The sequence below is a fragment of the Drosophila suzukii genome, chromosome 2L, assembly GCF_043229965.1.
Source record: "Drosophila suzukii chromosome 2L, CBGP_Dsuzu_IsoJpt1.0, whole genome shotgun sequence".
NCBI classification, from domain to species: domain Eukaryota; kingdom Metazoa; phylum Arthropoda; class Insecta; order Diptera; family Drosophilidae; genus Drosophila; species Drosophila suzukii.
This window is the reverse complement of record NC_092080.1, coordinates 21162561-21177923: the sequence shown is the minus strand read 5'-3', so window position 1 is coordinate 21177923 and position 15363 is coordinate 21162561. Positions and strand designations below refer to the sequence as shown.

The 15363-nt window shown below is 38.2% G+C and overlaps 2 protein-coding genes across 8 annotated transcripts; one reads left to right on the top strand and one right to left on the bottom strand.

The window, feature by feature from the left end:
* The first annotated feature begins 1032 nt into the window (after nucleotides 1-1032).
* aub (piwi like RNA-mediated gene silencing protein aubergine) lies at nucleotides 1033-5417 on the top strand. Its single transcript, XM_017090153.4, has 9 exons — nucleotides 1033-1237; nucleotides 2317-2461; nucleotides 2527-3020; nucleotides 3093-3285; nucleotides 3377-3504; nucleotides 3556-3710; nucleotides 3773-4162; nucleotides 4217-4327; nucleotides 4390-5417. The coding sequence occupies exons 1-9, from the start codon at nucleotides 1145-1147 to the stop codon at nucleotides 5288-5290; spliced, it is 2610 nt and encodes an 869-aa protein (XP_016945642.4). The 5' UTR covers nucleotides 1033-1144; the 3' UTR covers nucleotides 5291-5417.
* A 933-nt stretch (nucleotides 5418-6350) lies between these two features.
* Nucleotides 6351-15051, bottom strand: TTLL4A (Tubulin tyrosine ligase-like 4A). 7 transcript variants are annotated; one of them, XM_017088720.4, is made up of 13 exons: nucleotides 14860-15050; nucleotides 14573-14792; nucleotides 13675-14364; nucleotides 12587-13404; nucleotides 12068-12418; nucleotides 11659-12016; nucleotides 11460-11584; nucleotides 10963-11402; nucleotides 10729-10899; nucleotides 10386-10664; nucleotides 9507-9576; nucleotides 6614-6699; nucleotides 6351-6546 (listed from the first exon to the last, which is right to left on the bottom strand). In XM_017088720.4, exons 3-12 carry the CDS (start codon nucleotides 14280-14282, stop codon nucleotides 6686-6688), a joined length of 3234 nt encoding a protein of 1077 aa, XP_016944209.3. In that variant the 5' UTR covers nucleotides 14283-14364; nucleotides 14573-14792; nucleotides 14860-15050; the 3' UTR covers nucleotides 6351-6546; nucleotides 6614-6685. The 7 variants fall into 7 exon arrangements, with proteins under 7 accessions (XP_016944209.3, XP_016944217.3, XP_016944183.3 ...); XM_017088728.4 differs by lacking the exon at nucleotides 9507-9576 and having other exon boundaries at nucleotides 14860-15049; XM_017088694.4 differs by lacking the exons at nucleotides 6351-6546; nucleotides 6614-6699 and adding an exon at nucleotides 8087-8427 and having other exon boundaries at nucleotides 14860-15051.
* Between the last annotated feature and the right edge of the window lie 312 nt (nucleotides 15052-15363).

Genomic DNA, 15363 nt, shown 5'->3' with positions numbered 1-15363 from the left:
TGTTTTTCTGATTTTGTTGCTCATATTTAATTAAATAATTTATTGTTGCAATCTATTTCACTTTCGATGGGGAAATGCTCGTTTGTAAGTATGCACCATTAAAAAGGAAGTTCGATACCTTATAGTGCTTGCACTTTTTCGAGAATATTTCTACCGTATTGACATAAACGCTTAGGGTATTCCCTAAACTGTTAGCTACTTCCAAACAAACATCATTTTCAGAAATTTCGGCATATTCTACTCTGGGATATAGACATGTACATTAGGGCGGTTCAAAAAAAAGTAATCTTGTTCTCACCCCTTCCATGGTTGATTAGAGTGCAAAAAATGTATTCGAAAAATAAAATGTGTATATACAAAATTCAGAATTTCAAATATTTTTTTTTATCTCACGACAATATCATAAAGTTGGCATATGTTTATAAACAAATCATCCGATTACACGTTTTTTTTTTTAATAAACGTATGATTTTTAATTCGTTTTAAAATCATGATTATGTTGCATGTGAAATTATGATGAAATTGTTTGTTAAAAGACTTGTTGTTTTTAAGCAGATTTGAATTTAAAATTTTTTAAATGCCCTGACATTTTTCCATCTTTTTTTTTTGCAAGACGTTTTTACTTACAGATCTCAATATTTTGTAAATTAATTTTGGAAAATATAATTATTGAAAAAATATTCTCAGTCGAGGACATATCAATTTAAAGATTTAAAAACTTATATGTATTTGCTTACAAATATGGAATTCTTTGTTATTATTAATTTCTTATATTTTTTATAAAGAATTATAATTTGTATTGCTTTAATAAGAATCTGAATAAGCTGATTTTTTTCACTATAATAATATAATTAATCGATATACATATAAAACTTTTTTTAAATATAAACATTTTGTAATAATATTATTTTCGTCCAAGAAACAACTTCTTTGCAAATGTGCTCAGAAATGCAGAAGTTATCACAAAAAGCACAATCGATAGCTGAATTACTAAATTAGAACTCCAGCCCTGGGCGTCTTCAAATGTCCCGTTCATTTCCGTTTTCATTGGCACTTGCATGGTGCGGCGGAAAACTTTAAGTGCAAAGTGGAGAGGATAAAATTATTATTAAGTAAAAAGTGTTAAAGTTAAAGTTAAAGAAATATGAATTTGCCACCAAATACTGCCATGTCTCGGGGACTGGGACGCGGAAAAAAGCGCACTGAAGGAGAAGGCCGCGGAATGGCTCCCCAACTGGTAAGGATTAATTTTCGCGTAGAATTGAACTATACATCATTACAATTTGCACCTTCCTTGATCGGAAGAGATTTTTGCGTTCCCCCAAATATTTTATTTTATTTCGTTGAACATTAAATTACTAATGAGTGATAAAGAGCCTGTTGATCATCTGCACACTCTTTAAGCATGTGCATCGCAATGCGAGACTCTCTTATCTGAATGCAAAATCAGCGTAATTAAAATGCTGGTCTAACACATATGTACATTTGTACATCCATGAACATGTATGTACTTTCCTATATCTCAAACCATTGATGAAAAGTCTTGAACTTGTATGTATGTACATTAAATTTACAAATTTGTTCTTATGAACATATGTATTGACAACATACTTGGCATAAATACATACGTAAACAAATAAGATAAGAGTAGAGCCAGAAATATGTATACAAAAATAAAATAAACTTATGAAAGGATCAGGTTCTCCCACAGTATAAATTGTCTCAGTCAGCACCAAAAGTGCTGTATGTGTTGTTTCTGCTGAAATTATTGCAGGGCACAACAAAAACCGGCAAATCAAATTGCATTAAGACCTATTTGAAAATAAAAACATTTTTTCATCCAACTGCCCTTAATTTTTGTTTAATAAATAAATGAGAAACAAGAACCTGGTTCAAGGTTAAGTGAAACCGTTGCGAATTACAAATTTATAAAAACTGCACTTACATACATTCTAACGGAATCGAACTGTATATAGATTTTCCTCGCGCCATTCTGAATTTTTAATACCCTTTATCCAACAAAAAATTAATATAAATTCCATGTTTCTAGTACACTTGTCTGCTGTAGTTGTGCCATGTTCACCAAATTTAGAGACTCCGGGAAACATTATTAAAACTGCTATAGATTTGTCGATTTTTAAAAACCTCCCTTATGTAATCAGTTATTTAAAAAAATATTTATTTTAGCAGAGTAATCGTCGTCGTTGACAACTACAGCCCCTATGTAACATATGTATTTCACCTGAAATGTTATTAATAATAATAATAATATTAAATTAATTTGTTACACACTCAAAAACCATCTTGCATTTTCAGGGTCAGTCTCCGCATTCTTCTCAATCGGGCAGAAATGAAGCCTCGGGAGGGCAGGGTTCATCCAGTGATGTCCCAATAAGACAGCAGGAGACAATGCGCAGTTTGGAGACCAAGTCGAGCGAGGTTGAACCTCACAGCTCTGAAGGTCAGTAATGCTGTATTATTTTCTTTATTTGCTTTCAATAGACCCTTTTACGTTAATCGAAATAGGTGATCCTCGTGGATCTGTGCGTGGACGGCGTCTGATCACGGATGTCGTACACTCCCGGCCGCAGGGACTGGCAACCAAGAATGGAGTGTCTGGAACGAGAATTACTGTTCAGACCAACTATTTCAAGCTTTTGAAACGCCCAAACTGGACCATATACCAGTACCGCGTTGATTTTGTTCCTGATGTGGACAATACGCGTATACGTCGGGCCTTTATGAACCATCATCGAAGCCTTCTGGGCGGCTACATATTTGACGGAACCATTTTATTTTGCACCACTCAGTTTAAGCCTGTGCAAAACAGTCCCTATGTTCTGGAGCTTGTGACACAGAGTCGTGAGGGGGAAAACTACCAGATTAAAATAAAGGCTGTTGGGTCCGTGGAGGCAGCTGATAACCAGCAGTTCCAGGTCCTCAATCTAATTTTGCGCAGAGCCATGGAAGGCTTGAACTTGCAGCTGGTTTCTCGCAACTTTTTTGATCCTAAAGCAAAGGTTGGCTAGTTAAATTCATATTTAAACTTTTATATGTATTGAATTTTTCTTTTCCTTCACTACTAACAACAGATTAATTTGGAAAGCTACCGCATGGAACTCTGGCCTGGATATCAGACATCAATTCGTCAACACGAAAGTGATATATTGTTGTGTACTGAGGTGGCACACAAGGTGATGAGAACCGATACCTTGTATAACATTTTATCCGAGGCTATTCGCGACAATGACGATTATCAAACCGCCTTTAAACGTGAAATAATGGGTGAATTCTTTATTGAACCAGCATAATTATTTTTGAACCCTTATCATTTTATAATATTTAACCAAATGCGTTTGTAAAATATTTTAAACAGGCATGATTGTTTTAACTGATTACAACAACAAAACCTATCGCGTTGACGATGTCGATTTTAATTCGTCGCCATCATCTAAATTTAATACCAAGGATGGTGATATTTCTTATGTGGAGTACTATAAAAAGGTGAAATACACAACAAGTAAAAACGTATGAATTAATTTTAATTTTTTTTAGCGATACAACATCACAATCCGAGACTTCAAGCAACCTTTGGTGGTGTCTCGTCCCACTGAGAAAAATATCCGTGGAGGCGTTGATCAGCTCATTATGCTTATTCCCGAGCTGGCTCGGGCAACAGGAATGACGGACGCAATGCGCGCCAATTTCCGGTAAGTTCAGAGTAGGATTTTAGTTTTAAAACCCCTCCAAAGGTCGGTCTTCGTGAGACTAGGTTGATGAAGGCCATGAGCGAGCATACCAGACTCACTCCGGATCGTCGCATTGAGCGCCTGCGCATCTTCAACCAGCGATTGAAGTCCTCCAAGGAAAGCACTGAAACGCTGAAGTCCTGGAACGTAGAACTGGACTCCGCCTTGGTGGAAATTCCAGCTCGCGTGCTGCCAGCAGAGAAAATCGTGTTCGGCAACAACAAGAGATTCCTGTGCGACGCTCGCGCCGATTGGACCAACGAGTTCCGCTCCTCCTCGATGTTCAGTCACGTGGACATCAAGAGGTGGTATGTGATCACTCCGGGTCGAAATTTGCGCGAGACCCAGGAGTTTGTTAAGATGTGCATCCGGGCAGCCAACGGAATGAGGATGCATATCTCTGAACCTCGCTAGTAGGTATTACAAAACTATTTGTGAGTACTTATTTAATGCGCTCCTTTTTGTAGCGATGAAATCAAGGACGACCGTAATGGCACTTACTCTCAATCGATCGATAACGCCGTGGCCAAGGACCCACAGATAGTGATGGTTGTGATAAAGGCTCCTAATGAAGAGAAGTGCGTTCGATTTTAAAGATTATGCTGAGCCAGTTCTAACTTTTTCTCCTATTGCATAACAGGTATAGCTGCATCAAAAAACGCACCTGCGTGGACAGACCTGTGCCGTCGCAGGTGGTGACATTAAAGGTGATTGCGCCTCGCCCGGAAAAGTCTGCTGGCCTTATGTCGATTGCCACGAAGGTGGTTATCCAGATGAACGCCAAATTGATGGGTGCTCCTTGGATGATCGAGCTTCCAGTTCGCGGCTTGATGACTGTCGGTTTCGATGTGTGCCACTCATCGAAAAACAAAAACAAGTCTTATGGGGCTTTGGTAGCTACCATGGATCAGCGGACATCTTGCCGTTACTTCTCGTCGGTGACTGAGCACATGAAGGGCCAAGAGTTGTCCGACCAAATGTCGATGAATATGACGTTGGCTCTTAAGGCCTACCGGGAGCACCACGGTGCCTTGCCAGAGCGCATTCTTTTTTTCCGCGACGGCGTCGGTGATGGCCAGCTCCACCAGGTTGTGAACACCGAGGTGAAGTTCCTGAAGGCCAAGCTGGACGAAATTTACAAGTCCGCAGGCAAGGAGGAGGGTTGTCGCATGGCATTTATCATCGTGTCCAAGCGCATTAACTCGCGCTACTTCGTCAACAAGCGTAATCCACTTCCGGGCACAGTGGTGGATGATGTTATAACCTTACCAGAGCGTTATGACTTCTTTCTGGTGTCGCAGGCAGTTCGTCAAGGAACGGTGTCGCCCACCAGCTACAACGTCATATCAGACAACATGGGATTGAGCGCCGACAAGCTGCAGTTGCTCGCCTACAAGATGACCCATATGTACTACAATTTTTCGGGAACTGTCCGGGTCCCCGCCGTGTGCCAGTACGCCCATAAGTTGGCATTCCTCGTGGCCGAAAGTATTAACCGCGCGCCTTCAGCCGGATTGGAGAACCAGTTGTACTTTTTGTAAACATATGACTCTTGCTTTAAACTTTCTAACATTTTACGACATGATTTTATATTGACATAATTTGTATCACAATGAATGGATACTGGACTCAATAAAGAATGCACATTTATTTTTCTACCAAACAAAATGAATTTTGATCTGAATATGGAGTTTGAATATTATAATCTAAAAAAAAAAGGTATGAATATAACTTCAGACTATTAATAAGGATCATTGTTTGAGCGTTGCGTCTAATTCTTGGTATCACGATAATGCAACTGCACACATTTAACTCCTTTGTGACCATTTCGCCAAAAATTCGACGCATATCGTTCAGCAACCACCGTATTCGCCTGATTTGGCTCCGTGTAACTTCTTGGTATTCCACTCCGGGGAATGAGTTTCGAGTCGATTGAGATAAAAAAAGTCGAAGAAGCCGCGATTGGCTTGCTATTCCGGGAAGGGACTATTCGGAATGATTCGAGGACTGGAAAAAACATTGGCATAAGTGCATTTTATCGGGAGGGGACTACTTTATAGGGTATGAAATTCATGTAGAAGAACAAAGATTTTTCATTTTACAAACGAATTCACCTTACTTGTTGCCCACAGTAGTAAGTGTATATAAAACCATTCAGAAACCTCTTCAAGCGAAATTCGGGGCGTACATTCGACGCAGGCATTAATACAAGTCTCAAAAGAATTTCGCCGGAAGAGGTTTCTGTGACACTCCCGTACATATATATATTTTGAACTGCATGATATGGTTTATAACATTTAGTTTATGTGAGAAATTTGCTGTTGCACACTGTAAGTCGGCAGAGAACGAGCAGAGCTATTCCTCAAGGTGCCGCCTGCTGCTAGAAAACGAACAGACCGATATTGCAAAATACTTTATAGGGTCAAATTTGTCTCTCTGCTTTGCAAACTATTGAATAAAATAACAATACACTCTGCAAGGGTATAAAACCACTCATAAAAAGACAAGGAAATTATTCTTAACTTAAAATTGCCCAAGAACATAATATATAATACTATATACTAAGGAATAGTATGAGAATTTTAAAAAGTACTAATAAACTTGTTTAACATACAATTTAATAATTCACTGTTTAACTTTTACTAATTGTATTAGAATTACATACAAATTTCAGTGGTTGCCGAACACGTGCAATGCCGTGTATCCTAATATATAATTTTAATTCAGAGATAGTTTGCTACAGGCCAAACGGAGTGTTCATCAGTAAAAAAGGCCGTTTCTGATGCAAATAAAATGTCTATAAAGAGGAAAGAAATGATGTTAAATTGTTTTTTGAAATCAAACATTTGAATGGTTTGGCTTACCTGGTCAACAAATGCAGATGCTAAGACTCGGTTTCATCTCTTACAGTTTTTGGCGTCACTAAGCTTACTTCTTCATCGTTCAAGTCCTAAATGTGAAATTAGATGTTAAATATAAGCTTATACACAATTTTAAAAAGAAAATTTAAGTATAAAAAAGGATTAAAAAATACTATCGGATTTCCGAAGCTTTAAAACCAACTATATGCAAGGACTATGTATAAAACCCAATCTCATAAATAAATGCACTTTTTGACCAGTGCGTAGGTCACAGGCATGCAGGGATTTTTAAAGTAGCAAGCAGGAGTCAAAAATTTATAACAGATCACATAATACAAAATTTATTAAATCACATAATGGAAGTATTCTAAACACAACGTACTTTGAATGTTTGGTTCTCTATATAAAAAAACAAACTACAGGAAGAGGCTCTAAAATAAAAATCGTTTAATGTAAATTTAAGCTAATCAATTACAAAAATAAAATTCAAGTTTGATAGCTCTTTCAATGGACATTAAATACATTTTTACTTCAAAGAGCTCCAAAACTGAAAAATTTAACAAATTTACAAAAGTATTTTTAAGAATTATTTTTAATGCGTACGTTTGTTTTATTGTGACAAGTGAGTACTTACCGATTGACATAAAAAAAGTTATTTTTAAAAAATATCTATTTATAGGTATTGCTTAGAAATCGAGGACTAGGTGATATCCACTGATTGTGTTTAGTGATAGATGTTCATAGGTGAATTGATTTACATTTTTTATACATTTTCGGTAGAAATCGTTATTAATAAAAATAAAAATCTCTTGGTGTCTTTGCTGTTTACACTGTCGGTTGGATCGGTCTGTAAATTGCGACAGCACATTTTCTGCGATACATTTTTTAGCAATGGTGCTTAAGTTTTGACCACTTGCTGAATGATTTTTAGACTTTCTTACACTGTCAAAATTTTAAAATGTAAAAAAAAGATTCCTCTGACCGGTTTCTTGTCCGATCATAGCTTTTTTTGTCTTAAAACCTGCTTTAAATACTAAGTAAGTGCATTTAATAATTTAAGTAAAATTTCCATTTTGAAAACTTGTGGCAGAAATTGTAGTTTTGTTTTCAGGTGTCGCAAATTAAAAAATACTGTAGAGAATAGAAACCCATTTTTAAATTTTTTTATAAAACGTCTCCCAACCTGCAGTTTGATCCTTCTAACGCCCACTTATTTAACAATTAAAATGTTGTGTTCCCAATGGAAAAAAATAAAATTTTCATTTTAAAACAACAAACAATCTGCAGAACCCTTGCCCATGGGCAAAGCCGCCTTCAAGTGTAAAAAGATGTATGTTAAATGTGTTGTGTAAGACCTTAAATTATTTAATTAATACAACACTATGTTTTCTTAACGTTAATGGAGAATTTATTAGACTTTATTATAATTTTGTTTGTAAACACCTCACTTATTATGTTATAAATGACTGGCAGTTTACCATAATAAATCAATTACAACGAATTTACTGATTTCTAAGAATTATATAATATTTTCACTTGTAGCAATAACACTATTCCAATCTATTTTATAAAACAAGATCACAATTTAGTTACGAATTATGCAATTTCGGTAATGTCCCAACAGAGTACATTTTGATTTAAATATTTGAATAACCTATTTACAAATACATTAGAGTTTATTAATATTAAATATCAAATATATACATATGTTATTAATACTAATGTAATTGCACTAACGATAACAATAAAGACTACCAATAATACGATGGCAGCGACTGTCACTTTAAAATCCATCTCATAAACTTGATGAAGTAATCCTGCAAATTTACAATTACAGCAAAACACATTGATTTAATTTGCATCAACGATAAGATAATAAAGAACATTTTAACGTTTTATTTGTTTTAAAAGAAAAGGATTACGTTGCGATGATTTGCAAGGATTCAAAATGAAGAAATGTTTTGATTTAATTCAAACAATATACAACTAAATCTAAGAAAAAATATTTTTTACTGGAAATATGTAAATATATAATAATAATGACAGTTCTTAGTTAAACCTAAGACTTTTGCGTGTTGTTAAAGCACTAAATGAGTGTGGAAAACCTTAATCGAGAATAACTAGCACTAAATATGTGATCGTTAAAAATGATTTGGTCTAAAATATAATGCAATCAAATTGAACACTACACTTTGGTCTGACATATGTAAATGGACGGAAAGTAGACATTTGTAAGTTTTTGTTCGTGTTCACTGAGATAAAATTAAAATTAATAGTGTATTAACTCCTGATTTATCTTAATAATAATTCAAGTTTTTGCATAAAGTTTATCAACAAAATGTTCATCTGATTGATATTTATCGTTTTTATTTATTTTTTGTTTCATTAGACCAATTGCAAGGAAGAGAACAATGAGTAATCCAACCATCCTCACAAAATTAAAAAAAACTATGACACCCACTGACAAATTAAAACGAATTTTATGTACAATTAGTTACTTATTTTTTGACATATAGAGAGGTACGATTTGTCTCTAATCACTCCAGAGTTTTCGCCTCTTCGATTGCGTAAACATTTTTGTTCATAACCCATCCCTATTTACAAATGATCCAATGATCACTATTAAGAAATGATCCAGAATATTTTGGTGAGCTATATTTATTGGACAAATAAGATTAAAGTAAAGACACAGAATCTTTAGGGTTATTAACCTTGTTTGTTGGTGATTGAATGAAAATTTTATCATACACTACTTTTGCTATTGGTTTAGTTCTTCAGGCTTGTTATTTTACGATGGTCCAATATTGATTTATGTTTTTGTGAAAGATTTGAGGTCAGCGTTGGAAAAGCTAGTTATGGACAGCTGTTCGAGTGGAATTACTGTGTAAAAACCCACCTGACGTTGTAAGAAATTCTTGTTCTGGACTCAGGTGTAAGGAGTATGCAGTGTGATCACCTTCAATATACTTCAATATACGTAGAGACATAAAAAGAAATTATAGCGATGGTAACGTCGAACAGAAAAACACAAGAGGAAAACGCTATGCAATACATATGGATTCGGTGAACACTTTTTTATAACTTCTCTAAGAACATTTCAAGTACATAAAACATTTTGATTTAGAACTAAGTATGGGGCCTTTAGGCAAAAAAGAACATCACTATTTGACCATCCCTCTACTTTTTAACTTTATTTAAGCTTCGTTATTTACCTATGCATTACTGGTAAAGAAAACAAAATATTTTACGTTACGGTAGTTAACCAGTAGAGATGACAAATACACTTTGTTGTCCTGGATATATTTCAAATAAAGACAATACGATATTATAACAAGCTTACTGGTTTTCTTCTATCTACTAATATTCGAGATTTTATTTTACGATGACTCTGTGTGGTCAACAGATAAAACTTACGATGGCAAAGAGCGCGGCACCGCCAAAAGAACGATTGTATAAATCTCCAACAGCCCTCAAAATTTAACAAAAGTCGAGAATTTATGAATATTTTAACTGATTTTTAGGACATTACTATTGTGTATAAAATAATTATAAACAGGAGAATACTTAGTGTGTATAGAAAAAAGTGCTTTACGCACTCAGTTTAAAAAAATATGTAAGTCAATTTATATTTGGTAAACAAAATAGGATAACCAAATTATGAAATTCGTAAGATTTATGAAATATCCTGGACCTATCAAAATCTGTTTTAAATTTACGAATTATTCAAATGAGTCTTGTGAAAAGCTTCTGCGCCATTGATGAATAAAGATCTCACCTTTTTGGCTGGAGGTGTTGGGACCTGAAGATGATATTTGTTTTGACAATAGTCGCGCAACAACGCAATGCCTTCCGTGCGATTGTTAGCGTAGCGCGATTCCCATGCATCCAAAAGGCGATTGTAATACCGCGGGCTGTCGTTGTATTTAAGGTACTTATGGGTTTGATCAGTTGGAAAAATGCGCTCTAAGGGTGCACACCGCGCTAATTCATCCTCTGCTATGATAAGGCACCTCACATCATCGGGAGTTAGATTGTTCAGGATCGCATTTACATACTGTTGTAATACAAAATTAGTTTCATTGAACGTGATTCAGGATATTATAAAACCTTCGTCATACCTCATTCCGATCTTCCATAGACTTTCTTGTGAAGGTGTTATGCTTAACCTTTTCTTCGCGAGATAAATAATTGATATAAAGACGTTTATCATAGCACATTTGTGTGCCAGGAGGAAATGAAAATTCTGCAGCCAGTTCTTTTTGCTTATCCAAAGATAGTTTTGGAGGTACCTATTAATATAAAAGCAGTATTCTCAGTAACAATCTCTCCAAATGTAGGAAGTCACTACTCACGTTGTACAGTGCAGTATTAAGGACGCCCTGAACCAAAGGCGCCTTCACATGAGCATCTAGTGGCAGTTCCGAGTGTAAGCTGGGAGATATATTTACTTCCAAAAGCCAAGGAACAAGGTCGGAATCCAAAATCACATCAAAGCCAAACAGCTCGAAGCAGCTGTATTTTGACTCTACATTTGCTCTTATCATGCTATTAATGCCATTCTCGCCAGCGAGAATCGTTCGAAGGACTAAACTTCTGAGAGCTTCCCACAGACAGTCGGTACGAACCCCTCGGTTTGCCAAGTACGTCCACAGAGACTTGATGGTCCACTTATGCCCGTGACAGGCATTGACATCTTCGTTTTTCGAATAGTTTGAGGAAAACTTATTGATGCTGTAGTTGGTCAAATGCATACACCGATCGTTTAAAGTGTCCGTCTTGGCACTGTACTTCACTGCACATAGTATAGTTGGTTAATACATTGCTTAAATGATAGATATCAATTATTTACCAGAAGCAAATCGTGCCAATCCGTTGTGGTACATGAAAACACGCAAGGGATTCACGGATGTAACCAAGACATAAAGACGCAAGTCAAATTTACTTCCATTGATAAGAAGTGGCCGTTCAATGTACCTATAACACAAATTAATATGTTAAAAGACGATTTATATAAACTCGAGCTGTATTCCTCTTTATATGTTACTTACTTCTGCACGATAAGAGGTCTTCTCTTGGGGATCTGGCCCCATCGATTTATAACTCTGATGCCAGCCCCTCGAGCACTAGCTGGTGGCTTTATTATCCACTTCGTATTTCGTTGGGCATACTTCGGCCAGTGCCGGCGCAATGCACCCAGATCGTTTGGAATAATGTATGTGCGCGGCATGAATCCGAATTCCTTGTTGCTGTGCTTACCCATCTGCCTTTGCAGGTTCTTCCAGCACGAATCCTTTCGGCCAATACGAAATGAGCCGGGCAAGTGATTTATTTTTTGATATGAACGAATGGCTTTAAAACACGGCGACTTTAAGTGCTTGCCCCACACACCCATCCAATCGTTGGTTTCTGTGGTAAAAATTCAAATTAATTGTAGTCTGATTATGTTAACCAACTCACTCTTCAGCATTCGCATCCCGCTGTTGGCGAGTATCAGCCGAACGACCTTTGGCATTATATTTGTGATGCGCCACTTGAGTACTCGATGAAGATCCGGCGGCACCCGGGGACCCTTTTTTGTGTTCGACGAGAAGGACAAATAGGGGGGCACGTAGGGAAACAAACTGGGAACTAGGAGGGACTCCGGATTTTTAAGATCGTCCTCGGAAGACTGAGAAGACGAAAAGCTGGGAGTGCCTTGGGGCGATAAAAATCGATCCACCGAGTGTGTGAGCTTGTAGGCATGGGCACGATAGCCATCTTCCGTGTCCGACAGTACACTTGCCGTGTCGCTTTCGTCGAAATTTGAAACTGTTGGGTAAAACGAGGAGAATAAATAAAAACAATTTAATAAAGAGGAAAATACTTCGGCCATTGACGAGGCAATATGTTGATGAAATTTGAATGAATTGTGAAATGCAATTTTGCATTCATTTGGAAAAATGAAATTCAAAGGGGCACTTGGAAAACTATACTTACGATTGTCGAGGTCATCATCCTCGTCGAAGTCGTCGTTACGCTCAAAGTCTATGGCACTGCGGTTGTCCTCTGGCTTGTCTTCCGGCTCCAGCAATATGACCGTTTGTCCCTCATCGCCTCCTCCCAGAGTCTTGACGCTCTGCGGCTTTATACTGAGACGCTGGGTGGTGAACTGTTGCTTGCGGCCCATTCGAGGACTTTGAGTGCTGTACAGCAGCACCCGATGAACCGTGGGCATTGGCTTCTTGGCGGACACGGCACCCCCTTTGGCCCTCTTTGGCGTCATTGGCAACCGGGGCACGGGCTGATCCGTCGCCTTCCGCATTACCTTCAGTTCATTATTGTTGTTATTAATCAGAGCATCTCCGCAATCATCCAGGGCCGCATTCTCGGACATTCTGCAATAGCGCCGATGGACCTGCTCCAGCCCGTCATCAATAACAACAGCGGGGTCATAGACCTCTTTTATATCCCTGTAATCCTCTCCACTTCCAGGGTCTCCCCAGTCATTGTCCAGGTAATCGCCTTCCAAATCATTGCTCGGCAGCTTCTCCTTCAGCACGTGCTTCTCATATTTTGGACTCTGCCAGTTTCTGTCCTCAGAATTGTCTCTCCGACCGATAATGACGGTGTCATCTACATCTCGAGAATCTCTGCGACTGGCGCTGGGCTTTTGAAATTTACTCATTGGCAGTTTGCGGCTATTGGCAACGCCAAACGTTGGCTTGGACAGTTTCTCCGCTCCACGATTGTAAAAGTACGAAAAATAGTGCTGATAGTGCTGATTCGTCGTTTGATACTGCGCCGGCCGCTCTGAGCTGAAAAACGAGAACAGAAGGCGGTTAATCACAGCTTGGCGAACAAAGGAATATGTTCAGATTGTTTACACATCTATGTTCAATGAGTGTTTGTGGGTATATAGTTATGTACTCGAAACTAGAGTTTGTGTGGTATCTATCGGTAGTTTTCCAAATAGTAATTGTAAGACTCGAACACAACAACAACAAAATACGTGTGTGTGTGCGTGTACTGGAGGTATGTAGTTTCAACAAGCAGGACAAGTAACAAAAATGCATTTGCAAAATTACAGTATGTTATCCCAGGTTGGCTCTGGTGAGGGGGAATTGAGGGCCCGATATCTGTCCGGACTATTGTCCAGATAATCGGACGTCACGCGTCCCCCTCGGGCTTTCCGTTTCTTTAGCTCCGGATCGAAGTAAACGATGGATGGCTGCAGCAGCATCGGCTGTTGCTCCTTGTCAGCGGCATAGGGCCTTGTCAGCTTGTACTGTCTATTGGAATGCTGATCCTCCGATCGCCGAACAGTCTGGTAGACGTACTCGCAGCTCTTGTTGCCAGCTATCCGCTGGTTGACCAGAGAATGCTGGCCAAATGCATCGGTATAGATTGAGGAATCCGGCGCCGAATTGGCCGCCGATTGATGGTAGCTCGATCTGGCTCCTTGCTTGGTGGGAATTCTCTTTGACGGCAGATTGTGGTTCTGGTTGGGTACTTGATTTTGACTCGGATTCTGATTCTGGCGGTTGCCCCAAGTGGGAGCGATCAGGTTGCAGTTATCATAGTTGTAGTAGCAAAACGTATTGTCCGCATTGCAGTAACGTGGCGCTGGGGCTCCATTGTTGTTCAGATTCAGACTGTTGCTGGCCGGGATACTATAGCCGCTGTTGTTACGCATGTCAGATCCTGGTCACCCAGTCATATATAGTGGGGGGACTAAGCTCGTTGTGATCTCTGACTCCGCTAACCCAAAAAAAGGCCTTAAAAAAGTTTATATGCTGTGAATGATTTCTGATCGGATTTGGACGTAAGATTACGGATGCGGATTAATCATATCTGGTGGATAGAGAGAAGGCAGAATGCCTGATGGCACTCCGACGGTGAATATACATTATATATTAACCCCCTGCGAGCCCCGGGCGCTCCATAAACCACTCCGTAAACCAGGTCAAATGTACAAAAACTTACTTGCCTCGCGATTTGTGACCTTTACTTTGTTGCTGCGGGAAGGATTCACAGGCACAGTCACTGGCACTGGCGAACGGAGCAGGATTGCGGTGGCGGTGGTGTGGCGTTACTCTCAAGCGCAGGACTCCCAAAATCTAGGTCACTAGCACTTGTCGTCAGCTCGGTGTGATTACATTGCCAGCAAGAAAATTGCGCCAAGTAAATATAAATGGAAGCAGAACTGAAAAACGAAACACATCCTGCAGTTAGATATCGTGGTTCTTGACAATTGCGAGCAGATAGCATACCTACAATATAACTAATAGCAAATGCACAATTTTGTCTATATTTATTTGGCTTATAAGGTAACTTCCAGCTCAACGTTTGTACTGAAATTCTTAATCTTTCACTTAAACTTTTCACAGCCTACGACAAAAAAAAACTAAACTACTGTATTTTGAAGAAATAAAATATCCATGTGCACAGTTTGGAGGTGGCAGCGTGAGCACTTCAAAGTATCACCTCGCGATATGTATCGATTGCGCACGCAACGGCTGTTTCCGATAGTCATTCTCTAGGTCTTTTGTGGGAGTTCCCCTGAAAAACTATTTGAATAATGGGAAAACGAGGAAAATATAACTTTAATTAAATGTCTTTAATGCATATTTGGGTAGGAAATTCGTTACCCTCAACAATTATCTTATTAATGCATGAATATCAAGACAACATATTCTTTTCTACACCTTTTTAGTAAAAAATTGTTTCAATTTCAGAGAAGCGACGTACATATGTACATATCTACGAATACGACT